The sequence below is a fragment of the Rana temporaria genome, chromosome 13, assembly GCF_905171775.1.
Source record: "Rana temporaria chromosome 13, aRanTem1.1, whole genome shotgun sequence".
NCBI lineage: Eukaryota > Metazoa > Chordata > Amphibia > Anura > Ranidae > Rana > Rana temporaria.
This window is the reverse complement of record NC_053501.1, coordinates 32,500,005-32,525,897: the sequence shown is the minus strand read 5'-3', so window position 1 is coordinate 32,525,897 and position 25,893 is coordinate 32,500,005. Positions and strand designations below refer to the sequence as shown.

General features: G+C 42.8%; 1 protein-coding gene across 3 annotated transcripts in view; it reads left to right on the top strand.

Moving 5' to 3' along the window:
- Nucleotides 1–25,893, top strand: part of SYNE2 (spectrin repeat containing nuclear envelope protein 2) — a 431,618-nt gene that overhangs the window by 400,931 nt on the left and 4,794 nt on the right. For 2 of the 3 annotated variants that reach the window (XM_040333400.1, XM_040333403.1), the window contains 8 exons: nt 137–205; nt 4,623–4,765; nt 4,853–4,973; nt 10,479–10,690; nt 14,481–14,681; nt 19,357–19,485; nt 20,037–20,228; nt 23,897–23,947. In XM_040333400.1, coding sequence (XP_040189334.1) covers nt 137–205; nt 4,623–4,765; nt 4,853–4,973; nt 10,479–10,690; nt 14,481–14,681; nt 19,357–19,485; nt 20,037–20,228; nt 23,897–23,947 — 1,118 coding nt within the window. The remainder of the gene's footprint in view (nt 1–136; nt 206–4,622; nt 4,766–4,852; nt 4,974–10,478; nt 10,691–14,480; nt 14,682–19,356; nt 19,486–20,036; nt 20,229–23,896; nt 23,948–25,893) is intronic. The other variant, XM_040333402.1, reaches the window with a different exon arrangement.

Below are 25,893 nucleotides of genomic sequence, written 5' to 3'. Positions count from 1 at the left end.
TTGGGAGTGGGCAAAGTGACAATCTCTTTACACCAATGTTGTATTATTATCTATTTAAAAACAGTTTATACATTTTCCAGTTTTGTCTATGTTCTTTCCTTTGAGGGGGAAAAAAAATGACCTTGCTTTCTTCCAGATGTAGAAATTGCTGAAAGTCCAGAGGCCTATGTCATAATGACAACAAAAACTGTCCAAGCATCTTCCGGTAGGCCCCAGCCCAATGCATGTGTCTCACTCTGGCACCATTGCTGTGATGCACGCTTACTCCTTCCTCATACCCCTTCATCTGCGCCATTGCCTCTACTGCTTTTTGTGTGAGCATCATATGTCCCAAACCACATCCCTGGATGTCCATGGCACATCACCCACATCTCTGTTGCTGGCTGACCGATTGTACAACAGCATTATTGATGTGTGCCCATGTTCTTGGGATATATGCATTTTTCTGACGTGGCATAATTTTATTTATTTTCCTCTTTTTGCCTCTGCCTTCTAAAAGATTGCACACCAATGAACATACACAATGCTTGACACTTTGTGTATTTTTGTCTTTGTTGATTTAGCTTTTCTACATCATTTTAATTTCAAACGAGTAGGGTAAAAATGTAATCACTTGGATTTAAGCCGCAATGACCTTTTTTGCACCGTGATTGCACATTTGATGGTACTAAAGCAGGATGGAGAAGCAATGTCTGTAAAAAAAAAATAAGAGTGCAGCGCTGAATAATTGATCACAAACTTGGTGACACAATTCAAGTGATCAACACAATCCTTAAACCTTTTAATTCAAAAATAAATAATTGTCCATAAAAAATTTGAAAGAAAAAAAAGGGGGGAAACTAATGTAGAGTCCAGTTTGGGTTCTGATTAGATTAGAGTCCATGAGAAATTGATTGCCAAAGTAAACCAAAGTGATTGCTGGAAAATAGTAAGTGACACAAATCTTCCCGTAGACTATGTGATTTTCAGAGGAAACGCCCAAGTGTATGGTATCCTGCTTACCGGAAAGCCATGACTGTAATAAACAGTCTCACACCTAGCCCAGAGAATGAGGTCTCCCCAAAACCTATTGATATGCAGAGTAATGGCTGGTAATCCGATATTGCTCAAAGATAAAAAAACGAAAGTTCCTGTAAAGTTCGTAACACCGTCTCGTTGTGTATAGCGTGATGACGTTGCGGGCACCATACACGTTTCGTCACTAATGGACTTCAACTGAGGATTGGCCGAATCTGTAAATTGTTTAGCTGTCTTATTGATTATACTTTCTATACTCCAGTTAGTTTTCTTCTTCTTTTTTTTCTTTTTTTCTTTTTTTGTAGTTTTGGATGATTATAAGGAACAGTTAAAATTTGCGGTTGATTTACTAAAGGCAAGTAAACTGTGCACTGTAAGTCCAGTTGCTCCAGAGCTTGGTAAATTAGGTAAAGCAGCGCTTTGCAAAGAATACTCAATCACATGCAAGGAAAATTAAGATCTACAGCAACTGCAGTGCACATTATATTTTTACCTTTAGCAAATCAACCCCCTTTCTTTTTTTTTTCTTTTTGTTTTGACCCCCATTGGGAAATCATGTCCCTGTACAAAAACTGGACTTTGAAGGTACAGGCTGCAAAAAAATATTGCCAGAGGTTCCAACCCTTCCCCACCAATCGCAGAATGTGTTCTTGTTTTAACCTTTGGTCCCATCAGAGAGATTTCAGGACAGAAAGTGAAGAAAAATGTACTGTAGACAATAAAAATTATCATTTTAAAAAGGAAGTAAACAGGGTCCCTTTTCCAGCACTTGGGTATAAAGATAGTCCTAATTAAACTAAGCAGCTGCTCTATTAGTACAAAACATGTAAAAAGAGAAAGGAAAAAAAATCTAATGAATAGTCCTTCAAACTTAACCACTTCAGCTTCATATTGCTGGTCAATGACCGGGCCCCTTTTTGCGATTCGGCATTGCGTCGATTTAACTGACAATTGCGCGGTCGTGCGACGTGGCTCCCAAACAAAATTGGCGTCCTTTTTTCCCCCCACAAATAGAGCTTTCTTTTGGTGGTATTTGATCACCTCTGCGGTTTTTATTTTTTGCGCTATAAACAAAAATAGAGCGACAATTTTGAAAAAAATGAATATTTTTACTTTTTGTATAAAAAAAAAATTTCCCTCAGTTTAGGCCGATGCATATTCTTCTACATATTTTTCGTAAAAAAAAAATCGCAATAAGCGTTTGGTTTGCGCAAAAATTACAGCGTCTACAAAATAGGGGATAGTTTTATGGCATTTTTATTAATATTTTTATTTTACTAGTAATGGTGGTGATCAGCGATTTTTATCGGTACTGCGACCTTATGGCGGAGACTTTTGACACATTTTTGGGACCATTGGCATTTTTATAGTGATCAGTGCTATAAAAATGCATTGTTTACTATAAAAATGCCACTGGCAGGGAAGGGGTTAACACTAGGGGGCGGGGAAGGGGTTATTTATGTTCCCTGGGTGTGTTCTAACTGAAGGGGGGCTGGGACTGACTAGGGGAAATGACTGATCGCTGTTCATACATTGTATGAACAGACGATCCGTCATTTCTCCCCCTGACAGGACCGGGAGCTGTGTGTTTAGACACACAGCTCCCGGTTCTCGCTCTGTAACGAGCGATCGTGGGTGCCCGGCGGTGATCGCGACCGCTGAGCATGCGCGTCGGCACCAGGGGCGAGCTGGGCGCCCCTGTTGGCTGAAATGCAAGATGACGTATAGCTACGTGATCTCGCGCAGCCGAGCCGACCTGCCGCCGTCTAACTACGGCGGCTAGTGGTTAAGCAGCGCTAAACATTTTAAAGCACAATAAATCTAATAATATATGAATCCAGGTGAGGATTAATTTGGAATATCTATGCGACCGTTCATATGAAAAGCATCAGCTGTTGGGATGTTCGATCATCACCACACCAAGTGATTACGCTCCTAAGTGTCGGTTCACACTACCGCGACTTGGGATCCGACTTGTGTCGCGCGACATGAGAAATTCAATTGAAGTGAATAAGAGCCGTCTTAATGCACAGTACTGAAGTCGCTCCGACTTCAGAAAAGTCTCCTGTACTACTTCAAGGCGACTTCTAAGCAACTTGTACCCATTGATTTCAATGGAAGTTGCCTCCAAAGTCGGATCGCTGTCTTAACTGAAGCAACTTTACAGGAAAAGAAAATAGTTTACTCAGGCAAACCCCTCCCTCCCAGAGAGCTGATTATTCTGTGATTGGCCACTGGCAAAGTCACCTGTCCTGGAGGCAACTTTAAGTCGCGTTGTAAGTTGCTCCAAGTCATGCTGAAGTTGCCTTTGCAAAGTCACGCTGTAAGTCGGGTTGCCCCTGTGTGAACCGGCTTTCAGGAGTTGCACTCACTGAATTCCCAATAAACAACCGCTATGCCTGTATGTTAAGCCTTTGCGACCCCTGCAAAAAGGACATCACCCCAGAATTCCAGTGTCGATCAACCAAAAGAATATAGAGCGTTCTGTTCCTATGGTTTGCCCAGACCAAGTAAGCCAAAATCTTTGGGCAGAATTACTTGGTCTAGGCGAACCATACGACCAGAACGCTCGATATCCTTTTGGTTGATCGGCGCTGGAATTCCGGGCTGATGTCCTTTTTGCAGGGATCACAAAGGCGGTTGTTTATTGGGAGTTTGGGTGCAACTCCTAAAGGCAGCGTAATCACTTGGTGTGATGATGGTCGAACGTCCAAACAGCTGATGCTTTTCATATGAACTGTCGCATCGATATTCTGAATTGATCCTCACCTGGATTCACATATTGTTATTAGATGTATTGTGTTTTAAATGTTTAGCGCTGCTTACGCTTGATATTCATTAGATCTTTTTTGCTTACTCTTTTTTTAATAATCTAACCCTAATCTAATCTTAGTTAATAATCTAACCCTTCCCCCACCGATTGCAGAATGTGTTCTCATTTTAGTCTTTGATCCCATCAGAGAGATTTCAGGACAGAAAGTGAAGAGAAATGTATCGTGGACAATAAAAATGATCTAACCCTTCCATGCTTATCCAGAACAAAATAAAATGATTGGTTGGAGTTGGCTTTAGTTGCACCAAACCGGAAATTATTAAATGTTTGCTTGTTGCCAAAGGGAAACTGTAGACATGTGAAATGTTGTGAACATTTAACAGTACATATCTATACAGAGAACGCCATGACATGAGTTTGAAGCTTCCCCGATGAGGATGATAGAATCAACTATAGATAATGGATTTTGTGGCTGTTTGCTGCTTCCCCATCCTGCTTTACAATATCTAAACCCATCAGAAAGGTGCAGTTATAATTACATCTTTTTTTTTTTTATATATCATGTGGTTTGCATGGGCATTTGGCAACATTGTGCTAAGCCATTCATTATAAGTAATACCGATCTAACCTTTTACATCAGCTTTGTCTCTTAAAATGTCATATAATCTTGATTTGGGTATGTCTCGTATCCTTCATCCATGCTTTTCTCGTATATGCTGCTGCTGGTAAGTGTATGGTGGTGCCTGTAAGACGACTGGTTGGCATTGTTCAGTGGCACCACTTTCCACAATGCCCCATACTTTCCATCAATAATAATAATCTGCTATTACAGGGACATCCGGATTGGAGACTCCATCATGGCATTCTCCAGAAAAGCACATGGCAGTTGTAAAGCCAGAGTACAAACAAAATGAGACTGCACAGGATCTGATATCTGCTACAATGGGAATCAAAGCCTCAATAGATGCGTCTACTGTAAGTTTTATATTGTTAGCTACTGGTAAAGGGGGGAAATATTGCAATGTTTCAGCTGACTAATGACTGTGCTTTTTGTGTTTATAGAATGGGCAAATGTCCACTTCCACTCCTTCTAGAAAGGCCGACGTGAGGACATCAGGTACCACGCATGAACAGGCTGAAGACCAAGGATTTCGAGGAATTTACAGCTCAGAGACCCATTCAGGTATAATAGGATAGAACATGTTTACATTTCTAATTTTAACCACAAAAAACGTTTATGGCTTTTCACTCAGTAACACTAAGGGCTCTTTCACACGGAGCGGATCCGTATTGATCTGCTCCGTTAGCCCGTTTGGCTCAGCGCGGATTCCTCCGTTAATCCCCGCTGAGCTGTCGGCGGACAGGGTGGTCCCCCCACACAGTGCAGAGACCGCCCTGTCTCTCCTCCGCTATCCCCTATGGGGAATCGGATGAATACGTAAACGGACTTGTAATAAACAGGCCGTTTGTCCGTACATGTGAACCGACTCTTACGCTTGCTTTTAAACTGTAGTATACTATCTCCTGGTAGGTTGATCTTAGTCTGGATTCAAATAAATGTGAGTGGGCAGGCTCTTCATTGCAAACTAATAAAAATTCCAATAAAATAAATTTGCCTACAGGTCTTTTTTTAAATGTACACTGAGCTGCGCATTCACAGCTTTGTATACATTCCCAACATAGTGCCTTTGTGCCAGGATGATTGGATTCTTGATCATGCACAGGAGTTATGTCCTCCAATCGAGACAATTGAAGAATGGCACCCACAAATAGCTGAGGAGAAGATGCCGATGAGGGTCTTCTACAGGCAACAGACCTTCTGACAAAAAAAAAAACGGTAGTGGTGCTGCTAAATAGTATGAGATTTAATACATTAGTCCATCAGTAAGTCCTTGCGGTGGATACGCAGTATATGTGGAGGGGGAGATATGAAGAGGGGAGACCTGTGTAGATTACTTTAGCAGTCCAAAACAACCTTGGCAGCCTTTTAGGTGGGAGTTGAATGTAGACTCCAGATATGCAAATGATTAGAGAAACACAGGGACCTCTAGGTTAGAATTGTAAACATGTTAATGAGATACGGGTGCATTATCCACTGGCATGGAGATTAAGGAAGTAAGGCACGATTCTGGCGTGGTGTTCACTGAAGAGCTGACTTTTCTGCCTGTGGGGGAGAAATCCTAACCAGCACGATCTCTGGGACCACGCCGATGAAACCGAGGCTTGGATCAGGCTGATGCGGGCTGGAAGGTGACGCCGGGCGTGATGACGTCACTGGTGGGTTGCAATGGCGTTTCAGAGCATGCGCACTGGTAGATAGAACTCAGGACGCACTCCTTTGTCAATAAGCTTAATCCCCCAAAAAAAGCGTCCATCGTAACAAATTTAGCCACCACATCTAATGATTTGTAAACTATCATATATTAAGATCAGCAATGGTGGTCTCCATCCTTTATAGACTCCCTTTAAAGTGAAACTAAGGGATGAATACTAACTTGTCCAATGGTCTTTAGGGCTCTTCTTTGGCAATGCACAGGAGCTGGTCATCCCAGCATTCAAAGACCAGCCTGGCTCTGTAATCTGAGCTGCACATGCACAGCTCAGTTTACGGCACCAGAGAAGACGGCATGTTGGGGCTTTTTATTGCAGAATAGACCGTGCATATCTCTCCTGCACTAAAAACCTGCTTGCTCAGTGTTTCTTACAGCAGAACTTCAGTTTTGTTTTAAGTGGTCTGGCCACCCCTGAGCAAGTTTGATGGTGCTAATCTCTAGCCAAGTCCCACTAGCAACTGAAAAAAATGGCTTTCAACTGCACACATTTGTGGTGTGTGTGTTTTTTTTTCTTTTCTTTTTGTTATCTTCTTTTAAGTCGTTCATCCAATTACACATCTTGGGATGCTGATTCCTTCATTATCCACTTATTGGAGTCTATTTTTATACCTCCTGGAGTAGTCGGCTAGTAAACCTGTAACACAACTGACCTGACAGATTTGCTTAATGTGCTAAAATACAAAACGGAAACCATTAAGTAAAATGGCATAAATCTACAATCCAAAAATCTGAACTACGCATAAATTGCCAAAAACACAAATTTAATGCATATAAGGGAGCTGTTATACCTGACAAAGGATTTGCATTCCTATCCAGTTCTGTGATTTACACAGAATTTTCCCTGCTGCAGTTGTGCAACACCGGGCGTGTCCCCAGTCTCTGATTAGACTATAAAAGGAGAAGCAGTAGACAATTGAGCTCATCTTTCTACTGTCTGAACGAATAGTGCAGCACAAGTGATTGAGTCCTTAAGCTGCTTCTCTCTCATCCATTCTGAGTGCTGCTGTACTGGAGATTGCCAGAGGCAGATCTCAATTTTTTCCATTCCCTATTCAGAAGTCTTATAGCTGTAGGATAAAAACTGGATGCGTGCTGTACATGTAGTGCAGAAATGTACTGCATTTTTATTTTTTAGCCTTGACATACTGTATGCTTCAATTGATACAAAGCTGCATTATTTGTGTATTTAATATCTGCCTGGAGTTCTCTTGGCTCTTGTGCAATAATTTGCAGGGAACCGCAAACAAAACCCAAATGGAGAAGTTCTTGTTGCTGGTAGCCCCACCATTCAGCTTATTTTCAGTTTTCCATACAGCACTTAGGGCCAGATCCACAAAAGGGATACGACGGCGTATCTGCTGATACGCCGTCGTATCCCTGTTTCTAACTATGCGGCTGATTCATAGAATCAGTTACGCATAGCTAGTCCTAAGATCCGACAGGTGTAATGGACTTACACTGTCGGATCTTAGGATGCAGTACCGCGGCTGCCGCTGGGGGCATTTCTCGTCGTAATTCAGCGTCTGGTATGCAAATTAGATCCACAAAGCTTTTTCCCTTCGTTAAGTCGCCGTAAGTGTTAGTTTGCCGTCGCAAAGATAAGGCTACTTTTACAAAGTGTAAAGTTAGTACACCATGTAAAAGTATACCCGTCTTTCCCGCGTCGCTGTCAAATTTTTTTTTTTTACACGTCGCGATTCACAAAACTCGGCGCAACGTAACTTCGCGCAAAGCACGTCGGGGAAATTGCGTCAGGAGCGCGCCTAATTTAAATGGGACTCGCCCCATTTGAATTGGCCCGCCTTGCGCCGGACGGATTTAGGATACACCACCGCAAATTTCAAGGTAAGTGCTTTGTGGATCGGGCACTTTGCCCGAAAATTTGCGGCGGTGTAACCTAAATAGGTTACGTTCCGCTGCGCCGCCTGGCTGTGGATCTGGCCCTTAGAAACAAAAGACAATCTGACCCTCATGGTCAACAGGGATAGTCGGTTCCCTAATAGAAGGACAAATATTCAGTACTGAGCATCTGCACTATGCTTTAGGGTCACCAAACTTAAAACACAAATTGTGTGTGAAAGCTCTGCTGAGAAAGTGTCCACACCTGTACAGAGATACACTCTATGGTCAGACGTTTGTAGACACCTGGCCATCACAAACATATTTTTTTGGACATCCATTACAAAATCATGGACAGCGATGTGGAGTTGGCCTCCTTTTTTGGAGCCTCCATCCTTCTGGGAAGTTTTTCCACAGGATTTTGCAGTGTCTGTAAGGATTTGTGTCCATTTGGCCAAAAGAGGATTTGTGAGGTCACATACTAATATTGGATGAGAAGAATGCAAAGGTGCAAAATAACCATCACTCCAAATAGATGTTTCATGTGTTTGTGAAGACGGTACCACATAAGAAGTTAGAAACCAATATTTTGGGGCTTTAAAGAGTCACTTTTTCAAGGCAATATGGTTGTTGCCTTGCGAAAGGTACCCTGAATGGACTCAAAACTTCATTATTTTTTTTTATTCCTTATGTGACACTGACGTCACAAAAAAAAAAAATGGATCACACCTATTGGGAGTGCTGGTGACTTTGCATCTTTGGATCCAATTTTGGCATTAAACAACACCCTTGACATTTAACTTCTGTTTTTTTTTTTTTTTAACGGATCGAATTAGAGGTAGGTGGGTGTAAATGGCCACAAGTTTGTTTACATCTGTAGCTCAATAGAGGTGAACAAAGGGTTCAATTGGGTCAGACTGATTGTGTCAAAGGGGCCCAAGGCTGCTTTCACACTGATGCGCTGCAGTAAACTCCCACAAGAGTGCAGCGCAGTGCACCTGTGGCTTGCCTGCGGGTAAGCTGCACTTAGACTTCTATTATATCCTGCAGGTGTAGTGCACTTTCTGAAGTGCAAACCCACAGATAATAACAGAAGTCTATGGCTCAGTGCAGGTAACCTGCAGGTGTTCTGCGCTGCACCTGCAGATCAGTTTGAAAGCAGCCCAGTAACCACTGCAGAATACATATGTCCATATATACACTGTGATATTAGTATTAAACTTACTTTTAATAATAGTCTTCCATTCAGGTATCACCAGCTGTTGCTGTCCCAGGCAGAGAGAATTTGGTATCGCTCCACCTGTGACAGGAGTTGGCACTAAACATAAAGGATTGGCTTATGCCAACCTGCCATCCCAGAGCAAGAGGTCACCTGCCACATCAATTGACTCCGTGTGCCACATGTGGCCCCCGGGGCCACTGGTTGGGCACCCCTGCTCTACATCAAACCATGTCTTTATAGAGTTGGACTTCTACACAGGGGCACGGTCATTTCATTCCGTTTTTAAATACTCGGTTCTTCCGAGTCCCAGAAATGTATATTTAACATAACTTGCTTGTATTTGTCTAATTGTCCTTTAATGCCCAAATCAAATCTAAGTGTATATTACACTGCTAGGAGACAATAGTGGGGTAGATTCACGTAGAATGGCGTATGTTTGTGCGGGCGTAACGTATTCTATTTACGTTACGCCTCCGCAACTTTTACAGGCAAGTGCCGTATTCTCAAAAGAAGTTGCGGCGGCGTAGCGTAAATAGGCCGGCGTAAGCCCGCCTAATTCAAATTGTGAAGAGGTGGGCGTGTGTTATGTAAATTAACCCTGACCCGACGTGATTGACGTTTTTCACGAATGGCGCATGCGCCGTCCGTGGAAGTTCCCAGTGTGCATTGCTCCAAAGTACGCCGCAAGGACGTATTGGTTTCGACGTGAACGTTAATGACGTCCAGCCCCATTCACGGACGACTTACCCAAGCGACGTAAATTTTTCAAATTTCGACGCGGGAACGACAGCCATACTTAACATTGGTACGCCGCATATACGCCTCATATAGCAGGGGTAACTTTACGCCGGGAAAAGCCTAACGTAAACGGCATAACTGTATAGCTTCGGCCGGGCGTACGTTCGTGAATTCGCGTATCTAGCGGATTTACATATTCTAGACGTAAATCGGCATACACGCCCCTAGCGGCCAGCGTAAATATGCAGTTAGGATCCGACGGCGTAAGAGACTTATGCCGGTCGGATCTAATGGAAATCTATGCGTAACCGATTCTATGAATCTGGGGCATAGATACGACCGGCCAGACTCGGAGATACGACGGCGTATCTGGAGATACACCATCGTATCTCCTTTGTGAATCTACCCCATAGTGTTTAAATCTTCGTCCTTTGAGCTACCATTATATTGTAAATAACTTGCTTTTGTGTTCCCTGCATAGACAGCAGGACATCTTGCTCTCTTAGTTGGAACGACTTGTTTTATAATACGTGTTTTTTTGGGGGGGTTTCTGCAGGTGTTATTGAACGCTGGGAGATTATTCAGGCTCAGAGCTTAAGCAACGAGCTAAGTGCAAAGCAGAATTTACAGCAGTGGCAGCAATTTAATTCCGATTTGGATAATATTTCACTGTGGCTTGAAAAGACCGAAGCCGAGCTTGACAATGCTGAAAAACTAAAGCCATCTACATCCATCCAAGAACTGGAGCACAAAGTGAAGCAGTTTAAGGTACGTAAGCGGAGTTCTAAACTTGAGCTGATTCAATAAATTGTCAAGATAAAAGGTTACATTATTGAGCTTGTGGTGTAAGGGATAAATGCGGTCTACACAGATGGTGGCATAGCAACTTTGCAGCTCATTTAAAACCAGTATAAATGATAAGACTATCAAACGCCCATGAGATTCCGTGCGATCCGATGATGGGCGCAGATTTCAAATATTTACATTATGAAAGTACTTCACTATATTCATAAGATGCATCCACTATCTGAGTAGAGCTTGCAAGCTCTCCCTATAAATGTCAAACATACAGGATCTCATTAAGTGAGTACACCCCATACATTTTTGTAAATATTTTATGATACCTTTTCATGTGACAACACTGAAGAAATGACACTTTGCTACAATGTAAAGTAGTGAGTGCACAGCTTGTATAACAGTGTAAATTTGCTGTCCCCTCAAAATAACTCCACACACAGCCATTAATGTTTATACCACTTGCAACAAAAGTGAGTACACCCCTAAGTGAAAATGTTCAAATTTGGCACAAAGTGTCAATATTTTGTGTGGCCACCATTATTTTCCAGCACTGCCTTAACCCTCTTGGGCATGGAGTTCATCAGAGCTTCACAGGTTGCTACTGGAGTCCTCTTCCACTCCTCTGTGATGTTGTCACGGAGCTGGTGGATGTTAGAGACCTTGCGCTCCTCCATCTTTTGTTTAAGGATGCCCCACAGATGCTCAATAGGGTTTAGGTCTTGAGACATGCTTGGCCAGTCTATCACTTTTACCCTTAGATTCTTTAGCAAGGCAGTGGTCGTCTTGGAGGTGTGTTTGGGGTCATTCTGTTGGAATATTGTCCTACGGCCCAGTCTCCGAAGGCAAGGGAATCATGCTGTGTCACAGTACATGTTGCCATTCATGGTTCCCTCAATGAACTGTAGCTCCCCAGTGCCAGCAGCACTCATGCAGCCACAGACCATGATGACCCAACAACCATGCTTGACTGTAGGCAAGACAAACTTTGTAGGCAAGAGTCTTTGTACTCCTCACCTGGTTGCCGCCACACACGCTTGGCTCCATCTGCACCAAATAAGTTTATCTTGTTCTCATCAGACCACAGGACCTGGTTCCAGTAATCCATGTCCTTAGTCTACTTGTCTTCAGCAAACTGTTTTCAGGCTTTCTTGTGCATTATCTTTAGAAGAGGCTTCCTTCTGGGACGACAGCCATGCAGATCAATTTGATGCAGTGTGCGGCATATGGTCTGAGCACTGACAGGCTGACCCGCTACCCCTTCAACCTCTGCAGCAATGCTGGCAGCACTGATACGTCCATTTCCAAAGACCACCCCCTGGTCGGCTGTGTCCAATCACAGCTGGTCACATGTAAACAGGGAAATGTCGGTAATCGGTGCTCCTCGCCTCACATTGACAGAATGTGTGGCAAGGAGAGCCAATCGGCGACATCTCCTCGTGAGACATTTAATCCAGGCACTAGTCAGTGCCCTGATTACATTAGAGCGCTAGAAGTACCAGCAATCGGTGCCCATTATTGAAGCCAGTCAGTGCTGGCTTTTGGTGCCCATCAGTGCTTTCCCATCAATGCTCATCGATTTTTGCCCGTCAGTGCTCATCAACGCCACCTACCAGTGCCCATAATTTTAAAATTATTAGTGCCTCCTCATCAGCACACATCAGTGAAGGAAAAAAATTACTTATTTACAAAATTTACTGACACAAACAAACTTTTTTTGTAAAAATAAAATAAAAATACCAGCGGTGATTAAATACCACCAAAAAGCTCTATTTGTGTGAAGAAAATTATAAAAATTCCACATAGTTAGTGTAGAATGATAGCGGAATTGTCATTCAAAGTGTGACAGCGCTGAAATATGGGCTGGACAGGAAGGGGGTGAAAGTGCCCAGTAGGTAAGTAGTTAAACTGCTATATGGTCTTGGCCACCATGCTGAAGCCCTGTTTCAGGGTCTTGGCAATCTTCTTATAGCCTCGAGCATCTTTATGTAGAACAACAATTATTTTTTTCAGATCCTCAGGGAGGGTTTTGCCATGAGGTGCCATGTTGAACTTTCAGTGACCAGTATGAGAGAGTGAGAGCGATAACACCAAGTTTAACACACCTGAGACCTTGTAACAGTAACAAGTCACCGGGGAGGGAATATAACTAATTGGGCCCAATTTGGACATTTTCACTTAGGGGTGTACTCACTTTTGTTGCCAGCGGTTTAGACATTGTGCGTTAAGTTATTTTGAGGGGACATCAGATTTACACTGTTATACAAGCTGTACACTCACTACTTTACATTGTAGCAAAGTGTAATTTCTTCAGTGTTGTCACATGAAAAGATATAATAAAATATTTACAAAATACTTTTGTGAGATACTGTGTATATATAATATACAATAGGCAAAATGGAAACACGTGGACTGTAAGTGATCCATTTGTAGTTCACATCCTTCTGCATTGTGGTTGTGAAGTGGGATGTGAGCTCACAGGTGTATCGAACTCGATTTCATTGCGGGTCACATCAGCATTATGGTTGTCCTTAAAGGGCCGGTTGTATCTCTAAGGCTAGATGTCCAGAGTACCTCACCCACCCTTACATCAGATGGCAAGAGTCCGGTCCCCCCCTCTTATAAATCAGTGCACCCCTTTAACATGTGCTTCTGCCAGGAAAATGCTAGGTGCAGAGCTGGGAAGCAGGAAGTGCAGGGTCTGGAGGAGGACCAGAGGGGGCTGGAGTCAGCTCCTGGAGTCTGCTGAAGGTGGAAATGAGAGGATGCTGCAGCTGTACGGAGAAGTGCAGAATCTGCCGGAGTTGTTCCATTTTTTTCTCTGCTGCTGAGTGCTGAGATAAGGTGGGGGCAGAGAAAAGGGGGTACCGCAGGAGAAGTGAGAGGGCCACATGACTTAGTTTTTAAATTTGTTCTGATTTTATTTTTTAAATGTTCTAAAATGTTGGCAGATCTCGTAATGCACTGCTTCTCTCTTGAGGCTCCTGTTGGCTGCAGTGTGTATGACTGGGATTTACAACTTGCAGTGTTCTGTGCAGGGCACAGAAAAGTGAATGCGGGCAACAAGAGTGAAAGATGAACTCTAGGCAAGCAGCTAAAACATAAACCAGAGATATGCAATTAGCAGACCTCCAGCTGTTGCAAAACTACAAATCCCATCATGCCTCTGCCTCTGGGGGTCATGCTTGTGGATGTCAGAGTCTTGCTATGCATCATGGAACTTGTAGTTCTGCAACAGCTGGAGGTCCGCTAATTGCATATCCCTGACATAAACTAAATAGAACACAACAGTTTTACCCCCCTATAAAAATTGTAATTCCACTTGGCTTGGATTTACACAACAGGTCCAGGAGAGTGACACCAATTATAAGAAATACTGTGTTGTCCTCTCGCCACCAGCCTGCCAACTAAACAGTGGTCACATAGTGACATGGTCATCCCTCTGTTTACTTTGCTCTCCACTCCTATCCGTATGTTTTATTGCCAGCATATTTGTATGCAGCACAACTAATTACCTCTCAGTCTGATGTCTAGGGGATTGCAAGAGGCCAATAGCAAGTCAAATTTAGTAGACATACAATTGTTGCATTTCAACAGCACTTTTGATGATTAATGAATACCAAGATGCATTAATTGTTGTGTTTTATGACTGCCTGGAAAACAAAATATACAAGTATATGAAAGTACAATTACAGGCTGAATATAATGGACAATAGTCAACATGTGGCTTTCGAGGCAATTTATTGCTGTTTTTTTCTTTCAGGATACTTTGAAGGCATTTGATCATTATAAAGCTCTGGTTCTTTCCGCAAACCTGAGCAGTAAAGAGTTCCAGCAGGCAGATGATGTGGAGAGTGAAAGTCTTCTGAGTAGACTGCATGAGGTGAATTCCCGCTGGGACCAAGCATGTCATAAGAGAGACAAGTGGAGGGAGAGCTTGCAGAATGATCTTAACCAGTGTGAGGTAGGACATCAAAGTGGAACACACAAATAGGTGTATGTGTGTTGTGTGTGTGTTTTTTTTTTTTTTTTTGCCATTTCTAAATGTACTTTTTAAAATGGATATAGTTGAGAGCTGTGCATATAGTGCAAAATCTGGTGCAGCTCTGCATGGTAGCCAACTTCAGCTTGTTTATTTAAGCTTTGACAATAAAACCTGGAGCTGCTCCAGATTTTGCACACTCCAGTTTTTGTACATCAACCCCAGCATCTTGGCAGCTATGGCGCACAGCCTCCAGTACAGAAGCTCACCGCAAGTGTAAAAAGCACAATCAAAACTTCAGTGGTTTCCCCACATCCAATTCGCATGACATGCGAGTGTGCCCAGCACGCAATGGAGCTGGTATACACATGTCCATGGCGGGCGCGGTCCACATTTCAAAAGGGTCCTGTGCGTCTTTGGGTCCCGTTCAAGTGCGAATTCAGGCAAACATTTGGACCTGATTTGCACCTTAACCAGTGAACAGGAACACGCTCGACCCTATGCTGGGAACTGCAGCTGCACATATGTGAACCCGGCCTTAGCCCGATGTTCCTTATATTTCCTAGAACGGGTGTCAAACTCTATTTCATCACTGAACACATCAGTATGTTTTCTCCCAAAGGGATGGATGTATCTAGGGTGCGCTACGTGCAGAGTTCAGGGGTGGAACACCAACCCAACTCCCCACATCTGACAGTATCTCCCTATGTAGGCATCTCTAGTACAGCCCTGTGTAGAGGTGGCTCTCTACTACCTGTGTATTTGGCTCTGCTATATCTCCCTGTGTAGGCGGCTCTGCCATGCCTTGCAGGGAGATTGTTTTGGTTCTCACATTCTGGAAATCTGGCCCCACCGTGAGGGATCTGTTACATCCAAAAGCCGCAGAAAGCACAGCTGTCCCTTGTAATACATAACGCTTCTGTGTTTACAAGTGGGAACGGGAGAGGAGGGTGAGAGCCAGAGGTGGAGGACTAGCGTCCCACTACGGTCCAGCTGCAAAACTGGCTGGTAGGTCCACATGAGAAGGCCTCGTATACTTTTTATAAATAATGGCATTGTTCTAGGCAAGGTGGTGTTGCACCTATTAAACCATCCACCCAACGCTGAAATAAAACTAGATGTGAATACCCGATGAGTACCAGTAGTTCAATTTTTAATTCAGATATTTCTTTAGTGTACCTGACTTTGTCTGTAGTTTGACCCTGGAAACGTACCTGCTGGTGATGCTCAAACACTTCTTATCACACACCGATTGATATAAAAAAAAAAAAAATACTAAGAGGCATTTCACGACCTCCAATCAAATTCAGACCTGCCTTGGAAGTCTGAACGTGATTGGTGATGCAGGGAGTAGAGGGAGGGGTTGATGAACAATGCATGCTTCAGGAAGTGCTCCTAATGAACCCATATAGATGTGTGTAAACTTATTCTGCAGGGGCTAAATCCAACACTCACTTTTATTTTAGGACTGTCCCTGTTTTTACTAGAGAGTTGCATAGCATTGCTGATTAACTGATTTAATATTATACACGTAATTTCATGCATATTACTGTGAAGAGGCAGGTGTGACTTTTTATATGACTGTTTACAAACAGCCAAAATCCATGAAAATGGCCTGCATTAAAACTTAAGAAGTATGTAGGCTTACAGCGAGTTTCCCCTCTCTACAGTACATGCCTGTCCTGGTTGGTGAATCTTGTTTAATAGCAAGCCTTACAAACCTCTGGGAATGTGGAGAACCCAACGGCTCACTCGCTTCCTCCACACACTGTGCAAACCATTTCCTCTCAAAGGACACTTGCGCCATTTGAAGAACTTTGCCAAGGCAACGGTGTAGTTCAGGAAACCTTTTCTATGTCCCACCAACTTCTATTAGAAATCCATTCCTGACAACCCATACCCTACCTTTCCAAATGGGGGGGAAAAAGACTTGAAAAGTACATTTGTTGATAATCAAAAAGACCATCTTATTCTTTGTACACAAAACTGCTATCTGTGGTAAATGCCAAGAAACTACCTACAAGATCTTGACATTTGTATTGGACCCCAACTGGCCTTGCTAAACTTTCCGCAACAAATCGGCCTGTGCTGGAGATGCAGGGCTCACAGAGGAACGGACTTGCACATATTCTGGGACTGCTCCATCTTACTCCGTTTTTGGCAGCAGGTCTTTCAAATAATCCTTGGAGATTCTTTCGAATAAAACTTGGATCTCTCTCTTTTACGATCTGGCTGCTCTCCTCTTAAACCTGATGCCTCTATTCAGAAAACAAAAACATAAATGTGCAGCACTATAAGTGAGACCAGGGCTTTTTTTCTCAAACAATAGGTTCTGGAACTCAACCACGACCCCACAAAACCCCTCCCCCCTACACACACCCTCCAAATCACTTAAAATAGTGGGTGTGGTCAGTCAAATTTTACGAACAGTAGGAGGGTCTCAAAGGATTGCATTACATACAGAGTGCAGAGCTGTCACTTGTAAACACAGAAACCAGACTTCTGTGTTTACAAGTGATTGTGGTGAGCAGCACCCCCCTCCCCCCCAATGGTCTGAGCTAGAGCTAGAGGTGGTGGAACTGAGTTCCACCAAGTTCCCCCTGAAAAAAAGCCCTGAGTGAGACTACTTGATATACTATCGAACACCATGCCTTGCAATAAAGAAAATTACAATTCCCATATATTAAAATGTGCATATAGAAGAAATCATCCCCACAAAGAATGTGCAGCATTAAAGGTGAGGCTACCCAAGCAATTTAATTGGAAACTTTTCTACTTGGTGTGTGATAAAAAAAAACACACACACCACACCATCTACAATAAACAACGTCCCAACAGCCTTTCCCAGTAGTTGGTGGGGGGACTGAAATCCAGTGTTGAGTGATATTGGTCAAGCCAGAAAGTAAATTCAAACACAAAAATGGAGAAGCATACGAGTTCACCCCCCCCCCCCCCCCATAGACCTCCCATCACAAGAGGTCTAATGGGTGCCTGATGTAGATCCAGGACTCTATGGGGGTTATTTACGAAAAGAAAATCCACTTTGCACTACAAGTGCAGTGCACTTGTGCATGCTAAAATGTTGTTTGTTTTCCTTGCATGTGTCCCTCAGATCTACAGCGACTGCACTTCGCAGTGCAAAGTGGATTTGTCTTTTGTAAATAACCCCCATTGGCTCCCAAAGGCTTTGCACCTTCAATTGGTCATCTGCCCCCCCCCCGATCCCGGAGGAACTTCTTCCTCCTCTCTTCTGGCTGGATCAACAGGTTAAAATAAAATAAGAGCTCTCTGGAACATTGTCACACATCATTGTCTTTGACGTCAGAGTCGTTTATGGGTGACCATGTTCCAGGATGCGCTTATCTTTTTTACCTGTTGATCCAGCCAGAGGAGAGGAAGAAAGTGTCTTAAGACTCCAGGGGAAAACGATAGGTGACCGATTTGGGGGTGCAGAGCCTTCAGGAGCCAAAGGATCTACATCAGGTGCCTATTTCACCCTATTATGGTTCTTATGACACGTGGTATGTTAAAGGATAAACCTTCTGGCTTTATCAATATCACTCAACACTGGATTTCTGGTTCTTTTCAACCGACTACTGGTAAAGACTGTTGGGACTTTGTTGGTGTGTGTGTGTTTTATCACTCACCAAGTAGAAACGTTTCTAAGTGAACTGCTTGGGTAGTCTCGCTTTTCAAAGCTGCACACTTTGTGTGGATGATTTCTTGTATATATGCATGTTTTAACACATGGGAATTGTAATTTCCTTTATTGCAACACATTTTGGGTCAAAGTATGTTGTTGCCTTAAGATTAAGTAGTCTCACTTTATAGAACTTCACATTTAGTTTTTTGTTGTTTTAGGGGTTTGTGAACTAACCTTTTAGTGCCCGGCTGCTGTTATATAAATTCATTATTTTTTTTATTTTTTTACACAATGAACCTTTTTTACTTTATCCAGATAATATTAACCATAAATCACTCTTTAACAATCATTTTAAATGCTGCTAGAGCTTGTGACACGTATGTGTTGACATAGCAGTACCCACCTATGTTGTACAATGGTTTCCATGGCTGAACGACTTGTAAAACAAAAAGAAGCAGCTTACTTCTACCCTACAAGATAAATCTGAGAAACATGTAGCTAGATAATTCTGTTACATTACACTTTTCTACATCAGTAGATGCCCCTTAGTCACCCTCTCTGGCCCTTGCTTTCCCCTATTTTATTTTTTTCTTGCCCTTCTATTCTTTTTTTTCCTACCTGCTCCTACAAAACTGCTAAAAATCTGGTGAACATCAGACTTACGCATTACCCCTTCCATGGGTTATAGAATTGACAATTGATAAATCTCAAAGTGAAGCCTATAAAATAAACTTGGTTATATGCTAAGCAATTGGCATATGTGGAATGTTGGTGTACTTTTTTTTTTTTTTTTTTTTTTTCTTCTGTTATCGCGAAAAATAGTCACTCTTAATGCACAACTTGGCATACATGCTTTGCCTTTGTTCTTGGAAGGCTGGAGTAGTTGGCGCCTGATCATTTTCGCATCCGGTGTCTGTTGTGGTAAAACACATCCTTTTAGGATGACCAAACAGCTTGGCTTGGCTTTTGCAGTCTGGTCATTTTATTTTGCTTACTATATATTTTTTTTTCCAGGAATTCCATGAGACAAGCCACCAACTATTACTGTGGTTGACTGAGGCAGAATCTCGTAGATTGAAATACCGGGTGGCAGATCGTAAGGGAGATCCACATGCACTGCTGGAGTGCCAAAGGCAACTAATGGTAAGTCTCCTATTGTAATGAATCAGTTTTGGTATAGGCATCACATGGTCTACAAGTTTTTAACCTGGAACAACAATGCCGAGGAGAAAGATATAAAGCCTGCAAAGAAAGTAATAAAAATAAGGATTCTGACCCACTGCCTGGAAATCCAAACTCTTCTGTGTTAAAGATCCAAGCTTGCATAAGTAGGTTTATTATTTGACACTTCAGGTGTGTCAGATTTTGGTATCCACCCGCTATGCCCTTTGGCTTCCTTCACCAGCCCCTATGTGACTTTAGGTCATTGCAGTGACCTAGAGGCTGGAGGAACAAACACCAAGCATGAAGGGGGACCAGGCATCTGACACACCAGGAAGTGTGCTGGATTACATCTTCAATGCAATGGACGTGTGTTATTTGCTTTCTGAGGATGGTTTCATTTAGCCGTTTTTTTTAAATGCCAACATAGGCACTTTAAATGATTACTGAAATTTGTTTGGTGTAAACAGTTTTTTGCGTGCTATTGAAAAACTCTTGTAGTTGTATTAATGCTTCTGCTTATTTTTAACTAGCAACTGGAAGAGCAGCTGCAGGAGAGACAAATTCAAGCCAATTCCCTTCAGGACATGTCCAGTAGCTTGCTGGAGAGTAACGTTGGAGGAGTCTATGTGGAGGCCGATGAGAGGACACATGTCATTGCAACCAAGATGAAGCAACTCCTAAAAGACGTTTCACGAGATTTGAAAACAGTACAGCGAGCTCTGGTGAGTAATGAGTGATCAGGAGAAAAAAAAGTTGTTACTTTTTCTCTACATTTAGCACAGCTTTTGTGACCCTCTATACAGTGCATGCAGGAAGTATTCACAGTGCTTCACTTTTTCCACTTTTTCAAGCACCTTTGGCAGCAATTGCAACCTCAAGTCTTTTTGCTTGGCACACCTATTTTTGGTCCGTTTCTTCCACTCTTCTTTGCAGGACCTCTCAAGCTCAATATGATTGGATGGGGAGTGTCTGTGTACAGCCATTTTCAGATCCCTTCAGAGATGTTCAATCAGGTTCAAGTTTGAGTGTCCTCAAGTGACCCAGACAGTGCCCAGAGTTGTCCTGTAGCCACTCCTTTGTTATCTTGGCTGTTTGCTTAGGGTCATTTTCTTGTTGGAAGATGAACCTTTGCCCCCAGTCTGAGATCCTGAGTGCTCTGGAGCAGGTTTTCATCAAGGATGTCTTTGTACATTGCTGCATTCATCTTTCCCTTGATCCTGACTAGTCTCCCAGTTTCTGCTGCTGGGAAAACATCCCCACAACACGATGCTACCACCACCATGCTTCACTGTAGGGATGGTATTTGCCAGGTGATGAGCGGTACCTGGTTTCCATGACTTGCTTCAGTCTGGCCACTCTACCATACAGGCCTGATTGAGTGACCATCGGGTTCTTGGTCACCTCTCTGACTAAGACCCTTCTCCCCTGATTGCTCAGTTTGGCCAGGCAGCCCACTCTAGGAAGAGTCCTGGTGGTTCCAAACTTCTTCCATTTACAGATGATGGAGGCCACTGTGCTCATTGGGACCTTCAATGCTGCAGAAATTCTTCTGTACCCGTCCTCAGATGTATGCCTTGATACAATCCTGTCTCGCAGGTCTACAGATAGTTTCTTGGACTTCATGGCTTGTGCTCCGACATGCACCGTTAACTGTGGGACCTTGTATAGACAGGTGTGTGCCTTTCCAAATCATGTCCAATGAACTGAAGTTACCACAGCATAACTCCAATCAAGTTGTAGAAACATCTCAAGAATGATCAGTGGAAACGGGATGCACCAGAGCTCAATTTTGACTGTCATGGCAAAGGCTATGAATACTTGTTTACATTTGATTTTTTTTTTTTTTTATATAACTTTGCAAAGATTTTAAAAATGGCGTCTTTCACGTTGTCATTATGGGGTATTGTTTGTAGAGTTTTGATGAAAATATTGAATTTAATACATTTTGGAATAAGGATCTAACATAACAAAATGTGGAAAAGGGGAAGCGCTGTGAATACTTTCCTGGATGCACTGTATAGGCTTAACCAAAGTTTACCAGTGGCCATGCTTGTAGATGCAGTTCAACAACTCTTGCTCTGTTCTTTGCATCCACTGAATTTCTGAAGGCTCTCTTCAAAATGAAATAATCTCCACTTAACTCAGCTGTGCAAAACTTTCAGTATTGATTCTGATGTCCACCAGTAGCACATTAATTTTGTCAGCAAAACCAGATGCAGGTTATGATCTTGCCAAAAAGGTAACGGCAAGGATACTGATCACCAGGGACTGTTCCATACGTCATACTTGTTGGTCCTTTGAAAGACTAAGGTCACTTAGAGCTAAATAGACTGACACTTTGTTGATTTGGGACAATTGGGCAGGTTCTCTTGTAAAAAAAACAATCCACACCCAGTAATATTTCCCTCTTCTGTGCTCCACTAACCCTTTGCTTCTCTGTTAGAGCCGGGAGTCTGTAAGGTCCCACTTGGAGATTAGAGGTGTAGCACTACCCCCGAAGGAGCTGCTGGTTTCGATTTGGGCCTGCCGTTACCTTACTGTTCACCATGGTTGTCCTAGGGGTCCTTCTTGAAGAGTTACAAATGTCCACACCAACACTTCAAGGGTTTTATTAAACAAGTTCCGTCAGAGGGGTAGGGAAGATTCAGGTACCTTGCTTTGCGGTCACGGGTATAATCTTGGATCCAGAGGATAAATCGTTTCCACACTGGATTCAGCGACCACCGGATAGGCCTCTCTCACTGACCTAGCAGCCGGTGTGAAGCTTGTTCAAAAGTCTCTGCCACAGACTTGATGAGTGCCGTCGAGTCGTTACACGGTCCTCTGCAAAGTGTGTGTGTGTGTGGTTACATGATCCTGTGGCAAAGTTCCAAAGAAATTGCACAGCTCACGGTGCCAAGATCTTTTAGCCAAGACGGCCGCATGGTGAGGTAAATTGACCAGGATGCGTCCTCCAATAGGATCCCCAATTGTTCGGCTTCTTCCTTCAGGCAAGACAGCACAGGACCAGTAGGCCCCAGAAACTCCTGGTCCTACTCTCAGTAACGGAGCCTCGGGCCAACAGGCCACAAGACCAAAAGGCTGCCAACACATCCCCGAGGTCAGGTTTCAAAGGACCCCACCAGAACAGTGTCTGCCCTTAAGTACCCCTCCCCAGAATGCACAGCGGCGGGGACCACGCCAATGGGATGCTTCTGGCCAAGAGGCAACCAACACACCCAGCCCATTGCATTTCCAACCTTGACTCCTGGTGACAGTGACACCCACAGTCAGGTGGAAGATGTGCAATGCAGCTGAACTGGAACAGAAACCCATAATTTGGCATAAAATGCTTAGCTAAACTACAGCTCGGGTAACTAAATTTACAAATGGCGCCTACCCAACAGGAGCAGGGCGCTACAGAGGATTAACTTACGCCTTTTCATGTGACCAGGTTCTGGTCTGGCAATTCTTACTCTTGGATCTCACCTGAGCACTATGTTCTTAGGAAAGTGAGGAGGTCAGATTATCCTCCATACTTGGTAAGGACAGCGTATTTACTAAGGGGTCCAACAGACCATCAAAGCAGTGGGAGAATGCAACAAAGGTATCAGTCTGTGGGTTGGGCTTGCAAAAGAAGCAGTCACTTAGCCCTAAATGGACAAGGTGACAGATTGTCTTTAAAGCGGAACTAAACCCATCAATTTAGGGGCCTTACACTTTTGCAGCCTGCAGGTGGCAACCAAGTGTTTGTATTCAGGGTTTGAAACTTGGTTTACTGATGTGCTTAGACTACAGGGTCAGGGTTTCTGCAAATCAGCAACTAAGATGAATAAATTCTGATAGGCTTAATATGTGTTTTTTTTTTATAGCCATGTCCCTCACTGCTTGTTAGACCCTTTTCATTCTTTTCAATTCTGACTAAAAAATTCTGCTTAAAGTGGAACTTTACTGCATCTGAGCACTACAAACCAAAAAAAAAATGTAATTCTTTTTTAAAATTCAAAGAAAATACCCCTATGTTTTTCTAACTTTCTATGCCTTATTCTGCTCAGAAATCACTTTTAAAACACCCCCTAGCATTTTTGGCTGGGGTCATCTTGAGTAAGGGCAGATGATTTATTTAGCATTTACTACCTAGAATCCATCTGCCCTTAGCTCAAGCATGCATGCAGGAGAGTTTGCGTATCTGAGAAACCCCTGGAGACTCCTGGGATGTATGACATAATTTGCCTAGGCAAGAAACCAGGAAGTAACTAAAGAAATGTAACGCTACCAGCATAAGGATTAAACATCAATGTTTGGGAGAATGAAGTTCCACTTTAATTTATTTTTGCTATAATCATCCCAAGTGATCTGCATTTTACTGTAAAGATTCTGTATTTATCCCCCCCCCCCCCTGCCATTACAGGATGATTGTACATCGGATGAGGTTGACTCTGTAACAGCTACAAACAGCCAGGTAAGATTAGTACATATAGAAAACCATAAAAATAAATGTCCTGGGCTTAAATAGATTTAAAAGGCTTGACATACAGTCTGGCTTCACACCGTGACAGTGTAACCTTGGTGTAAATTAATAAAGTGAACTAAAATAATTAACTTTGGTAACCATAATTGGCAACCACAGCGTAAGGGGGGGTATATTGATAAGGGGGCGCTAATGATAAATATGTAAACCAATAAAGTGTAAGTGCTCAATTCATGATCATAAATAGCCAGTGAAATCAAATTATTTACAAATGAACAAAGTGCATCATTTCATGATCATAAATAGACAGTAAAAACAAATATTTTACAAGTAAGCAATGTGCATCAATAAACAGCCAACAAATATAACAAAATCGTCCATAAAATATGTGAAGTTTTCTGATTTCTGATCACCACTGCCAAACACGATTTTGAAAACAGCGACACTCAGTGAATGAAGGTAAGTATCCTACTTGCCAAACCACCATGACCACTTTTTAATTAAAAAGATCGGTCAGGTGGGGCTTTGTAAGGTTTTAATCTGTACTGGTACCAAACGGATAAGCCAAGAAAATGCTCCGCCGCAATGATCAGAAAAAGATGGAAAAAGGCAATACCATATTAGCGCAATTCCGTTTTATTTAAAAGAAAGTGTAAAAGCAGGCCAAAAAGTGCCTTTCCTCTGCACTGAAGGTACAGGCTTAGTAAAACGCTTGCTTGCGCTGTTGTGGATCGGCGTGCATTCCACTGCCTGGGGATACTGGCACCGGAAATGATGTCGTTTACGGGGTGCACCTCGACGTACGTTTCGTCGCGATGACGCCGTCAGGAAGCTGTCACGCTATCATTTGTTTTTACTGTCAATTTATTTACAAATGAACAAAGTGCATCATTTCATGATCATAAATGGATTTCACTGGCTATTTATGATCATGAATTATTGAGCACTTGCACTTTATTGGTTTACGTATTTATCATTCGCGCCCTCTTATCAATATACACCCCCCACAGCACAAAGCTCGCTAACTAAGCACATTGTGGGGAGCAGCTCAGATTTTGTCACTCATAGTGCGGAGTTCCTCTTTATTCTTAACCACAATGTAAGGCCCCATTCACACTTCCCCAGCAGGATCGTGATCCAGCTCCTGTTTATTTTTTATTTTTTTATTTTTTTTTCAATTTTAGTTTATTTCCGTGCACATGGAAGCCCATGCACTTGAATGGGCTGCAATATGCACATCAAACGCACCAAAGAAGCTCCTGCATCTTTTTGGACATGGAGTGTTGTGCGTTTTTTCAACACGTGTCTGTTGCGCAGACGAACGTGATTCCACTAATTAGGTGCTTTGCACATTTTACCATCATTTTAGTGGGATCCAGAATCACAGGCAGAATTCTACGATTCTGCATCACTCAGATGTGAATGGGGGCCTAAGTCAGCTCTTCTTTGAGTATGAATTGCTGTAATGCACTCTGTGTGTGACTTATTGGATTATATAACACACTCATGAGTGGGAGGTATGCTCTTTTTTTTCCTGTGTAATTTTCTATACTGCTCATCTAATTGTCAAATGTTGCTAAATTGTTACAGTGTAAGCAGTAGAGATAAAAACCCAGTAGCTATATGATCTATTCCAGAAAAGTGTATTTTTAATACTTATTAAAGTAATTTTTAAGGCATGGGTTTGTAGTATTTTTTTTGTTTTGTTTTTAATAACAAATATGTTCTACTTTCCTGCTCTGTGCAATAATTTTGTACAGAGCAGCCCCGATTCTCCTCTTTTTGGGTCCCCCTCTGGCACTCCTGGCTCCCCCCTTGTGGTAAGTGGCTTGCTGTGGGGGCACTCATGTGTGCCAGCTCTGTGTGTCTATAAGATGCACAGAGCGCAGCTCAGCCCTACCCCCTCCTCACTGGCTGTGCCAATGAGGGAGAGACGC